Genomic DNA, 13,631 nt, shown 5'->3' on the forward strand with positions numbered 1-13,631 from the left:
GAGAGAAATAAAAGAGTCAACCATCCCCAAATGTTACCACCTAGAGTTTCATTCTGAATCCACCGGCGAGATGGGTTGGGTTGTTCCTTGCTGAGCCCCCCATGATCATCCGGGCAAGGTTTTGGATGGGTCACATGGAGAAAATGGAAATGACAGGATGTGTGGGTTGAAATCAACATGGTTAGCAAGACAGGGAAGGTTCTGAAGAAAAGAAACAGCCTCCCTCAAGTCTGGCAATGAGACAGAGTCCTGAAAGTGACAATTATCTCCTAGAACACACCAGGAGGGACATACGCCACCCCGGGATTGGAAATAAATGGGAAAATGGGATGGGTCAGGAGGTCACACGTACCAGAGAAACACCCCCACCCATCCAGGCATAGTGACACAGCTTAGAAATGTCACCTAACTGTACAGCCCTGGGCCAGCTGGATAAATTATCGACAGAGCCAACACCCATCTTAGAATTAATACTAGGCCTTAAAAGATTATTTCACAAAAAAACAGCATTATATTAACAATAGCCGAATACTAAGGGCCTCCAAGAGGGTATTTGGGGGTTTGTGGGGGGAGAGGCGGGAGAACTCCAGGGGAGAAGGAATGCTGTAAAACTGCCTGTAAACTCTAGCACATTTTATGTTTGTGTTTTTCTTTTCCCTTGAAAGAAAAATAAAATAATTATAATTAGCTGGCCTAACTGTGAATTGTCTGCCCAAAGCCAAGCCACTAGAGTAAAGGAGTCCCTTGAAATTTAGATGCTGACTTTAAGAAACCCACCCCACCCTCTTAGTATATTATAGGTCTTGCTTTAGATGGTGGCAACATTTGCTCCCACAGTCATTTGAGAAGAAATCTTTAACAGAGACACTTGCTAATTTAGTGTTGGCTTCTTCAAACAAAGCCAAGCATTCAAATGGCCAGATTAATTTTCTGTTTCTTGAATGGGAACCCACATATACCCATGGCAAACTCACAAAATAGCCATTGCGTCTTCACGTGTCACAACCCATCCTGGTAAGTTGAGAAACGTGAGAGACAAGGTACTCCCTCCAGAGCAGTTGAAGGAGGAAAAGCCAGTCCTATCCCCAGTGCTCACTCGGTCTGTGATTCTTACAGACGTTAAAAATAAGGGGGCAAAGACGCACGGACAAACTGTGGGACAGCTTCCAATTTTTCTGTAAATCACTATATCCAATATTCAACTGAATATGCAAACTCAATTTGGATGCATTTACCAAACCCAGCGGGCTCCCTTTCCTGTTTTACACAGAGAACTCTGGGAATATACAGCCACCAGTTTTCATCATCCAACAGCATAAATTTATCATAGCTCTTTGGCTTGTTATTATGGTTTCTTCCTAAGAACCTGAGTGCTCTTAAATCTTTTATTTCTTCTTCACTCTCCCCTTGTGAGGGTGGAAACAAGAGACACCATCCTCATTCTGGAGATAGGGAAGTAGGGCCAGAGATTCTGCATTTCTGAGAAGCTCCTGGGTAATGCCCACGCTGCCGGTGCTCAGACCACACTCTGAGTAGCGAGGGGAGAGAGCTATCACATGAGACTCAGAAGTGAGAGCTCTTTCAATCCCATAATACAGAGTGACTGGACCATTCTACCAATTTCTCTCAATGCCTGAGTATTATTATTTTTTTTTTTGTATATGAGAGGGAGACGGCCTGCTTTCTCTGTTTTGTCTACACAGGAATGAGTATGGACCAATGCAGAGAGAAGGAAGAGCTAGAAAGTATGAGGGATATAAATGATGAACGTCTAAGTATTACCTTGTTTTGTACACCTGAAACTAATAAATAAATTAATTAATAAAAAAATAAAATAAAATAAAATAAAACATACACAGAAAAAAAAAAAAAAAAAGAAGCAAGAGAAACAAGGAAAAATGATCAGAGAGAAGGAGGACTGTGGAAATATACAGAAGACACAGGTGATGGGCCTAGCAGATCCTAGGAAGGGAGGGACACACTCTGTTGGTGAGGAGGCTGGGCTGGTGAAACTTCCTTCCACCATCCTCAAGTATTTGTCCTGAGAACAATGCTGTGGTCTCCATAACATCCATGAAGTTGCCTGCAGTCATCTTAAAATTCACAAATGTTTGAAGAAACAATGACACAGAAGGACTTGTGTTCCCCCGCCAAAGTCAGGGTCAAGCAACTTCCACCAAATAGAGAGCCCCTCTCCCTTCTCCCATCAAAAACATCACTTTGAGCTCTAGGCAGCATCACACCAGCTAGGGAAACCAACTCCTGTCTAATCCAATCTGAGCTCTAGAAACAAGGAGAAGATCCAGAACATTCCCTAAGCTTCAGCCAGGACCCAGAGACAGCTGAGGAGGTCTCCTTACCCGATCTGGCGGTTGGTAGAAGGTGCCTGTGTGATGACAGAGCTGGACTGGGGTGACGGCATGGCTTGCTGAATCACAACGCTGGTGTCATGGTTGGACATCCGGGTGCTGCCAAGCTGGTGAGCTCCGGGCCCCGCCATGGCCCCACCAACTGTGTTATGCATCGAGATATTCTGCCCAGAGAAGACAGAGGGGAAAGGTCAGAAGAAATTAATGTTTTATTCTATTCTCAAGCTCTCAAGGCCAAAATTGGGAATCTGGTCATGTCAACTAAATAGAGAGTTATGGCCTCTGGAAAGCCATGGGTCCATTCATCTTATTATAACGTACAGCTATGAGAAGATGAAAAATAACTATTCACCCTAAGAGTAAAGCACATAAGGAAATACCTTAAAGTTCACTAATCATTCTGCCACCATCCTGATGTGAGCTTTACATCAGGGACATTTAGCGCATCTCTTCTCTGACTTGGTATGATATATACTGCATTTGAAAATGATTTCTGTGGTAAGTGCATAATATCGTGATTTAGTGAAGAGTCACTTGGCATTCTGCTTTGAATGACAAGCACACTGGGCTATTTTTCCTTTTTCAGTCCTATAAGAGTGGCCAACCACTATTTTTTCCCCTGGAAATTACTACTTGTCCAAATCATAATCTGGGTACTCATGACCCAAGTCCAATAACCTGGGGAATGGGGATGACTGGACTAGACGACAGGGTATCTGGGATCCAATGACATAAGAGCAAGCGTTGCAACTTTATGCTATATTCCCACAAAATCAATCCATAACAATTTCATGGAATCATGGAATACAGAATAATGTTTGTCTGCTTGCTTGCTCAGTGTCTATTCATCTAGAATAGATATAGAATCACAGTTCTATCCAATGGTGCTTGGAGCATAGTAGGCATTCAGTAAACATGTATTGTATGAATAGACGAGTGACAGGAACAAATGAGACAGTTAAGTCCCTTAAGGGACCTAATATCATGCCTTTATTTCTGATGGCTTGAATGAAGGCCTCTTTGTGTAAAATTCAGAAGTAAGGAAAAATACTCAAGATAAAGCTGGCTTAACAAACAACTCTTCCTACCAATGAAAGTTACTGGGACAGGAGAGAATTCACCCTGAGGCTACAGGCGCTGATCAACATGGTGGCACTGAAACATGAAAAATTCAAAACCGAGAAAAGAGAGAAAGCCCAGGGCAAAGCAAATCAAGTAAGTGGGCCGCTGTAAGCCACTAGGTACAGCGCTTCAGCCTAAGAGTGTAGGGAAACTCGAGAGGTCAGTTGGACAACAGGTTGAAGATGAAGGAAAGAAATGAAGTGTCACTAGCAATTTACTAGAGGAAAAAATATATATATCTGTCTGCGCTTTGGGGTTAGCAAAGAACAAAATAAATCTTACCCAGGAGAACTAGAAGTGGTTCTTTGAAGATCTTCTGCAAAGAACAGGATTTCCTGCACTACGTGTTAAATGATGGTGATAACATATATGGTATTTGGGGTGGTTGTGTCCATCACATTGCACCTTCCCCAGGTTTCTGATTTCTAACTCCTGACCACACAGTTTGTCAGGAGTCCAGATGGAAACTGGGCCCCTGGCTTAGACGTGAGCCAACTGTGTTGTCGTGGGTTCCCAAAGGCACAGACAGGCTTATACATACACACACGGCCCAAAAGCTCCTCTTATACACTGGAAGGTTTTCCTGATGTGGGAAAATAATGTGGTTGGTTAAAGTAAGATGAAAGGAAGTGTTGATTTGTATTGGAGTGTCAGTGCGGGGATATGCTTGAATTCTTTTTTATAGGATCTAGAGGCCTAGAGAATTGAACTAAATACAACAGAAGCAACAATAATTGTTATTTCTTTTGAAAGTGAAATTTAACAAATTTATTTCCCCAGGTCTTAATGAGATCTTGGTAAAGTAAACAATTCCAAGTGTTATTTTTTCCATTGTTTGAATCTTCAAAGACACTCAAAATTTTTCATCTTGCTCACAGTCACCTACTTGGTCAATAATAGTCCCTGACTGTCTTTTCAAAATTATTTATGTTGTGCTATGCTGCCAAAGGTTATCAATCAAGTAACACAATTTAATTTTAAAAATAATAACCTTTAAATTCACAAATAAGAATATAAGATCTATGAACCTTCCTTGAGTTACCCTTGACACTTGTTTTCTATCACCCCCATGTGCAGTCCCCAAATACTACAAATTCAAATTAAGCATCCTATGTCTCTTTCTGGCTTTCCATCTCTCCTTCCACCAACCTACACTCAACCACCACCATCTCCTTTCCCGGACTCGACAGTGGTCTCCTAATTGGTCTCCTGTCACTCACTCTGGCTTCCCTTCTTCTTCTATACTATAGCCACAGTGATCATGTCTACACAACTTCCCTTATGTCCCCTCCCCCACTTCTAGGATGGCTTCCCATGGTTCAGAAGACTCTGGTAGCACTCCTCAGATGATCGCCAAGGTCTATATGGGGCCCCTCTCACGTTCCCAGCTCATCTCACATCTCACACCATCATCACTCTTGTTCTCTGTGATTATTCCACCTTGCTGGAATTTCCCTGCCCTCAAACTGACCATGCTCCATTTCAGCACAGGACCTTAGAATGTGCTCTTTTTTGTTACCTGTGCTCTTCCCCTGACTACATCTTCACATCTCAGATCAAGCATCTCATGAGGAAGCCTTCACTGACCTCTCCAATGATGGGCACCATCTCCCTCTCCTTTGCAGTACTTTCCACAAATTTACAATGTTTTCAATTATTTGATTAATATCTGTTCCTTCCGCTAGGATATAAGCACAATGAGAGAAGGGACCAAATCTGACCCTGCTCCCCATTGGGTCTCCATGGTCTAGGTCAGTGGCTGGCATAGAGTAGGTGCTCAGTAAATACTGAGTGAATAAATAAAACACAAAATAGCCTCCTAGAACATTCAGTACGATGAAATCTTATCTTTTATTCCCTGGGCAATTTTTCAGCGTGCTAACTTCTTGTCTACTTACCTTGAAATCTCAAATTATGTTCACAATAATAAGAGTTTTAGATATTAAGGAACTTGTTTGGTTAGGAACTGGAGAAATAGAAAGGATCAGGATTAAGAAGAAAACCATAAACACGCCATGTAGATTGGAAAGTAAAGCTTTTGAGAAAATACTAAACGAGCCCTTGGAAAAAGATACCAAGAGGTGAGCTTCAAGTCTTTGACTACTTTGCTCAAATGATGGCAACAACCATTATCTCCACCATGAAAAACCAACAAAACTGACTTGTGCTGCAGCACAAATAAATTGGTTTCATTTCTTCAGAGTAAATCATGTTAATGAGAGAAAGAAGTATGTCTCTCTCCACCAAAAAAGTTTATGAATCTTCTCTGAGAACCATTACAAAGAATTAAAAAAAAACTATCTAGGAAACCACTTCACACTCTCCCCACCAACATTTTAAAGATATCTTTTTGTCTCTGTGATCTCCACCACAGATAGAGAAGGCTTCTGAAAGTTATATTATAATTCTTCAATCATCTCCTTTCTCCCCTACACATGAAATCTGCAAATTCTCCAGCTTCCTTCCCCCACACCCAGAGAGTAATTTCAAAACATTGTGAAAAAATAAACAATTAAGCAAGCATTATTATTTCATGTTAAGAGGAGATATTTTTCTCTTTAAGCATTACATAGTAACTCAAACATGAAATTATTTTCCGAGTTCACATTTTCCCAATTACGGGTTCAAAACCTATCTTCATTGATAAAAGAATGGCAATGTACCTCCCGGTAAATTAAATATCCAATTTCAAAAACACAAGAATGACTCTATCTTGCTGTTATTTCTTCTAGATAGGTGCATAGATTTGGAGCTGGTGAAACAATGTCATAAAACCAGTGGATGGATGTCAATATGCCAGGAAGGATTGGGCGTGTTCCTCGAGGTTCAGCCTTTGGCCTTTTCTTGTTCAACACTTTTATCAACAGCTTGGATGAAGATGTAAAAATCGTGCTTGTCAACTCTGTGGTTGACACATGTTGGGAGGCATGGCTAATGTTCTGGATAGTAGGCTCAGGTTTTACTTGAGCCAACTATGTGATCTGGCCTCCAAAAACGCTGACATAAATCTAGGTTATTGTAAGAGAAGTGCAATGTCCAGATCAAGGGAAGTAATTATTCCACTGTAGAGCACGTTGAACTGACCACATTTGGCCACCACATTTTAAGGGGGAAATTGACAAATAGGAGGAAATGAAAGCAATGAAGGCATCCAAAATGCATCACAGGAAGAAAGGTAGAAGAATCGGGAAATATTCAGTCTTGCCTTCAAATATTTTCGGGATTATACATAGTCTCTGTTGCTCCAACAGTCATAATTTCAAAAACTGGGATCATAATGATAATGTAGCCAATACTAGCTACAATGTGAGGACCTATTTTGAAGCAGCCACTAGTGTACAGGCGTTATAAACTGCACCTCTAATCCTCACAATGCCCCTAAAAATGTAGGCATTATTATCTTCATTTAAAGATGAGAACGAGTAAAACTCCACACTATCCCTAATGCCATGCCATTCACCTTTGGCCTCCCTCCCTCCTTCTGGACTGATACTTTAAAAAAACGAATTTAGCCTTTTAAATGTACGAACATATAGAGATACCCAAACACAAAACAAGCCGCCTTGTACAGTACTGGGCTTCAGAGTTAAGCCAGTACAGACTACTGGTCATCATAAAGAATGTCACCAAGAGGATTCTTGCAACGGGAGGAAGATGGCACTAGATGACCTCAGAGGTCTCTTCTATTGCTAAGATTCTCTCATTTATGATACATAGTTCATACTTTGGCTCAGATGCTTCCAAATGATTAGTAAACATATGATAATGTTGAAAATATATTGGCTTAGGCGTTAGGATGTCTCTCCGAGTCCAGTCTCTTTACCCCTCTTTGTAGCCATGTAACCTGGATAAATCATTCAATTCTCCTGGCTCCATAACCTCATTGAAATAATAAAAGCAGGGGGTTGGACCACATGGTCTCCCTGATCTTTTCCAGCTCTGATACTCCATAAGTCTCCTTCTGTGTTACATTTTATGAGACACGAAACATCCAAACAGACTTTTTAAACTGATTCATGGGTCTAGAAACATTGATTTTTCTCCATAACCATAAGCTTTTGCAGAAATTAGCCTTCTGAAAATTACAGCTTCCTACCAGACCCATGGGATCAGTATTCAAGAAACTGATCTAACAGAAAGTAAAATTTCTCAGACATCAAAGATGAAAGCTCCACAGACAAATTATCTTCACCTAAAATTTTCCCTCTTCAGTTCAAATTTCTCCACACGCCCTTTGATTTTTTTCCTCCCTTCATGTCCTGCAATATACCTTGCTCTCCATTCACTGTTGTTCTGAGACATAAAGGGTGTGAATGGGATGAGAACCAGGGAAATAATGAGTCTTGATTGCATACTCAGTGAGCTTCAGGTAGAGTGGTAATTGTCTTTCTGCATGCATGGACTTGGAATACAATACGCAAAAAAACAACCTGATGTGTATGAATATACATCGGTGTTCTTACAAATAACTATAATTTCAGGGTGTGGTAATGAAGGATGAAGGCAAATGAACAACAAATGGCAGTGAAGGTTGGAGCATACAGGCAAAATAATGTTGATTCCCATAAGGTCCCAAAATGTTATCTTCAAATCTATATTCTGTCCAACTGCCAAGGTGTGGAGACTTTATGGGTTTCTCTATAAAGAGCCAGGGTCATCTCAACACGTGTTTACAAGTTGAGTTGTGCAATCTTGAAATTGTCTGCATCTTAATGATGCCCGGGCAGTTACGAAGACTTTCAGAACTTCTCAGATGTAAACATCCATGAACTGCATCCCAAAGATGTCTGAGACATTCACAGAATAACAAAGGTTCTTCCATTCTGGGAGATACTAGGCTCTCTGGAGCTGTAGAATGGATTCTAGAGGGTCTTGACTCCTTTCTGATGCTCTCAGAGCTGGAGTACCAGTATGGGTATTCTGAATCCTACTAACAGGGTGGGCTGTTCCGTGACAGAGGGGAGAGTGAGGTATTAGAGAAGACGCAGCAGATGGGAGGTGAGGAGACCAGGGGTCATGCTGGCTGCCTCTCTCTCCATAGCATTCTCCTTAGCATATTTACACAGTGCAAGATGGCCAACATAAGGTAAGAAACCATCTCAGGCAACCTCTGCAGGAGGGGAAGGGAAAGGAGAGGGCAGGGCACTGTCAAAACTGAAGCCTTAACATGCACATTTAAATTCTGCTTTTTTAGAGTTCGCTCCTTATCCCCAGAGAATTCTAAGAGGACCCATGGTACAGAAAGATAACAGGAGCACTGGAATCAGGAACAAGGTTATGTCAGCTCCCTGTCACCTGGGGCATGTTATTCAGGTTCTCTGAGCTATAACTTCCTCATCTTTAAAATGGAAACGAATCATCTAACAGACAGGATTCTAGAGAGTATCACATGTGATAATACATGTTCAGCATAGTACCTGACAGCAAACGTGTACTTGTTTCCTTTCAGTAAAGCTTATAATGTGAAGCTCAGAGAGGAATGGTTCATTCTGGGTAGCTACTCCCTATGACTGATCTAAATAGAAATATTATTAATAATAACTAATACTTCTACAGCGATACTATTTATGTCGGAAAACTTAATCTTTATCATCAGTCTAGGGTATGATTATTAGCCCCATTTTACAGATGTGGAAACTACGGCACAGAGAGGTTAAGTGACTTGCTCAAAGTCACACAACCAATAAGTGGAGGAGTTCAGGTCGAGGCAGCTTGGCTTCAGAGTCCAGGTTCTTACCTACTAAGACCTACTCCCTCTTCAATCTCCCTGTAAAAATATTTTCTAGTGGAAAGTGACATGGTAAAAAAACATCTGTACCTGATATCCTTTCCATGGGCTTTAAACGAAGTTATTAATTGATGCTGGCATGCAATGCTGAGAATTACAGTATATCTGTCATACCACTAATTTGGATCAATGTCATCACCACCATCTTCTCCTCTAAAAAAGCCATGACTTCATTTCAAAGTGATTGATTAGCGGCCCTTGTCTTATGATCACGCTGTCTACATGGGCATTTCTAGACTGGTGTGCACTGCACAGGGCAGATTAAGATTAGGGAGAGAAAGCTGTAGTTCAGAGTGTTGAACAATACTTTTATCGAATTACTAAAACAAGCAAACAAACAACCCTCACTTGCTCACTCTTCGGTGTTAGTTCATCTTCCTCAAGAGTTCCAAGAGCTCAGGGAAAGCCTGAGAAAGACACCATTTCTCTGATGGATCAAGTTCAACTTCCAAGGAAAATTGCCTTGCCATGGGTAGTAAAAGCAGCTCGCACACTGCTGTGACCCTGACTGGCCTGAGTCCACTCACCCCTTTCCAGGAAGTAGGATCCGTCTGACTGGCCTACACTCTCCTCCAGTCCCAGATCGCTGCCTTCCTTTCTAATACTGGGTTTGAGGCAAGGGAGCCCAGAACCATCCCTGTAAGCATTTTATAGCTATTCATTTAATACTGTAGTAAAATGCTCAAGACAATAAATGTCTTCTTAGGTGCCACCCTTGACTGTGAGAAACCACTTTCAGGTGTCTCTCAAAGCGTCTGCTCCTTCCTGTTTGGATTCTCAGTGCCTTGGACTGTCCGTGTGTCTGCTCTCATCTACCACTTTATTGTCTCAGTTGCTTCTGCTAAATATAATCGTATGAGTTAAAAGGAAGAAAATGGCGCCACTTCATTCAGGTTATGAGAATTACAGTTGGGCACATTTCTGTGGTTGATGTTTCCACAGATATCCTGGTAGCTAGACACTAGACGAACGCCACTGAAAACTGATATTGTACTCACTGCTCACTGGTGAGGTTCCTCATTTCTGAAGAATTTTTTTCCAGAAAGATTTGCATCCATCATGGTACCAGCCTACTTAAACACTTGTGCTGGCATTCCACTGCCATACACATAGGCCTGCGCGTTGACTTCAGCTTCTTACAATCTAATCCCCATTAATCTTTCCCACATCACCTCCTGGAGCCCAGCCTCTCTAACACCCCCTCACTGCTCTCATACACAGACCTCAGTGCTCCTAGACTACTCCATACTACCTCACGTCTCTTTTTCGCCTTTGCACATAATATTTCTTCTTTGCAGTCAATCCGTGTATCAAGATCCAGCTCTAATGTCCCCTCTTCTGTGGAGCCTTCCCCTACTCCTGCTTGGCCTGTGGATTGTTCCCTGCTGTGTTCCCACAGCGCGTTGTCCACACCTCCATGAGAGAGCAAGACTTGTTTCCGTGTGTGATTCCTCCAGTGACCTGGGAGCAGTGACTATGCCACGTTCGAGAACAGCCAATGCCTGCTCCATGATGTGTACTTTGCAGATACACAATCGATTCAAATATTCTATGCACACATAAATAATGTGTGACCTTGAACAAGTTTAGAGCTTCTCTTTGCTTCGGTTTTCTCTTTTGTAAAATAGGAACAACCCTACCATGTAAGATTTTTATAAAGCTGATATTAAGAAACAGAAATACAGAGCTTAGTGCAATGTTGAGCACACTAAATGCCCAGTAATTGTTAGTTGCCGTTATTATAATTATCATTGCTATTATCACGATGACTACCAAGGCTCACACGGCCTTTCCACTGGGTAGAATTAATTAACCACTCCTTTGTCCTCCATCTTCTTTCACACATGCTTCCTTCAAATCTCCTGTCAACACATTGGTGTATGTACTTATTTTTAAGTTCTCCCCTTTTAGCTGTGAATACTTTGACTACAGGGACAGAGTCTGATTTCACATCATTGTCCGCAGGACCTAAGACAATGCTTGTCACATAGATGTTGGCCGAGTGACTACATAGTAAGTGTAACCAGTGCTGTGGAAAGAGAAAAAAGTTTCTAGGGATATGGGAGTTTAGGGAAAGGTGGGGAGGAAAAACAAATGAATCTGAAAACTGCCTTTACACACAACAGAAACAGGAAGAGACACATCACCTAGAGCTGATGAGACCACGTCTGAAGGGCAAAGGGCTAATCAACTGAACTGGTCTGTGTTTTCAGCCAAGCCCCAGCATTGAGCACGTGATTTTATTTAACTTCTTCAGTCTGTTGCTTTGGTCTTCATAATGATACCTATATCTGTCTTTTTTCTGCTGTCCACAAGCCCCACAGTTTTATCACCTCCTACCCTGATTACACAACAGCTTCCTACTGTTTTCTAGGCTTCCAATCATCTGGTCCCTTCCCGACCGCTCCGGACCCTACTGTCCAATGAATTGGTGTAAATCATCATTTTCCTATTGTCACTCCTCCCCTCGAAAACTGACCGGAGTTTCCCTTTCCTTAGTAAAGCCCGCTTTTACTCAGCCTTGCCTCGAGGCTCATATATCCCGTCCCATCTTTTTCCCTTGTCCCCTGTCCAAACCGTCCACTCCAGCCACACGTCTCTACTCACTACACAACACAGGAGTTCAAATTCTCACCTTCACACCTTTGCAGGTACATTCCGTAAGCCCGGAATTTCTTCTCTTCCTCTCTGTCTAGCTAAACCCTATCCTTTAGGCAATAAATTTGTTGATTGATGGATGGTGTTCTTTTCAAGTGCAAAATGAGGATAGTATACCCCACTTCCTCTGACCTATGAAGTTAAGACACAGTAAAAAGAACTTTAAGAACATACTGTAGCATTTTCCTACAGCCCTGCTGTCTCTCCTCTGACTTCAGTTCATCTTCCCTATGTCCCCTCCCTAACTAAAGACATTCCCCCCACCCATTATTTTCTACCTCAGCACCTCAATCCTTTCCTTTAGAGCACATGTCACCATGGGTAATTGTATCATTTTATTTCCAGTTCATCATGTTATAAATTCCAGAAAGGGAATTTAATGCCTCTCTTATTTACTATCACTATTGCCTAGCTCAGAGCCTGGCACAGAACTAAATGACCATTGATGGAATGAATAAATGAATTATGATTTCTGAGGTGATGGTATGCGGATAAAGAGCAATCAATTTATGATTTCCTCTTGTCTAAGTTGGGCACACAGCCGTGTTAAGCCTGACATACAAAGAGATAACATTTGCTGATCTGAGTCCTCATAAGTCCTATCAACACAGAGAGGCCAAGTCACAGCTCAATTGTCTCCTCAATTTGCCATGTGTTTGGTGAACTCAGACCTGAGCTACTGGTTTAAGTGAGGCGAGATGGGCCTTCCTGAGCAACTGGCAAACAAGACAGGAAAAGCTAAAGCAAAATGAGTAGAAACAAGCAAGAAGGAACTTGGACCCTGAGGCCGGGATGGGGAAGGGAAATGGTTGGCACCAGTGGCATTACCAGGATTACACATCTGTGTTGCCCAGGGAAAAAAGGGTGCTGAGCACACAATGAAATGCTGGGAAGTCACACTGAGAAGCTGGGAGAGCCAGTGCAAGAGGCAAATGGCCCATTCTAGAATTACTAAACAAATTTCTCTTCCTTCCTCACCCAAAAATGTAAAATTACTTAAAATAAGAGTGCACGTAAAACTACCACAGGGATGCAGAGGGTCTATTTCTTCAGCATTTCAAAGAGAATCAAATACGTACTTAATGACCAGAAATATAAACATAGCACTCTCTTAAAAGCTGCTAATGATATACTACAGCTCCGAGAAGAATCTTTCCATTGCCTTGCCTTTCCCAAGCCTCCCTTCCTCAGCTCTTCTCTCCCGGCCCAAAGAACTAGAGGGTAGGGCTGGCCCACAAAGATTAATTTGCTTGAAAACTCCCCTGCCTGGAGCACTGGTTAGGCATCTGCATTCCTGAATATTTGGCAACATTATGCTCTTAACATCAAATAGAAATGTGATCTTCAGTGGGAAGGAAAATGTGCTACAAGATCGACTTCCTTCTCCGAAACAATGGGGAAGGAACGTGCTTGTACCTCGTTGCCCTTCTGGAGGAACCCGTCGGGTGGCTCACTGTAAATGGCCTTGCTTTGTAAATTGTTTAGTACTTCATAAGCATAAGTTACTGTTATGCTGTCCTAATGATCGATAGTAATTAAGCAGCATATTTCTATCCTGGGAAGTGACTCTTTTACGGGAGGACAAGTATCCTTGAACCACATTGCTTCCAAGCAAACTGAATCATGGCTACCAGTGTTTGTTAAGTCTTAGCGCAAAAACCAAATTATGTAATGCAACCGAGGAAATTAATGAG

General features: G+C 41.9%; 1 protein-coding gene across 2 annotated transcripts in view; it reads right to left on the bottom strand.

Annotated features, from left to right (window-relative positions):
* The window catches only part of CREB5 (cAMP responsive element binding protein 5), a 381,389-nt gene that overhangs the window by 230,376 nt on the left and 137,382 nt on the right, over positions 1–13,631 (bottom strand). For both annotated transcript variants that reach the window (XM_081079476.1, XM_081079475.1), the window contains exon 5: positions 2,361–2,533. In XM_081079476.1, coding sequence (XP_080935602.1) covers positions 2,361–2,533 — 173 coding nt within the window. The remainder of the gene's footprint in view (positions 1–2,360; positions 2,534–13,631) is intronic.

Source organism: Rhinolophus hipposideros (assembly GCF_964194185.1).
Source record: "Rhinolophus hipposideros genome assembly, chromosome: 18".
Taxonomy (NCBI): domain Eukaryota; kingdom Metazoa; phylum Chordata; class Mammalia; order Chiroptera; family Rhinolophidae; genus Rhinolophus; species Rhinolophus hipposideros.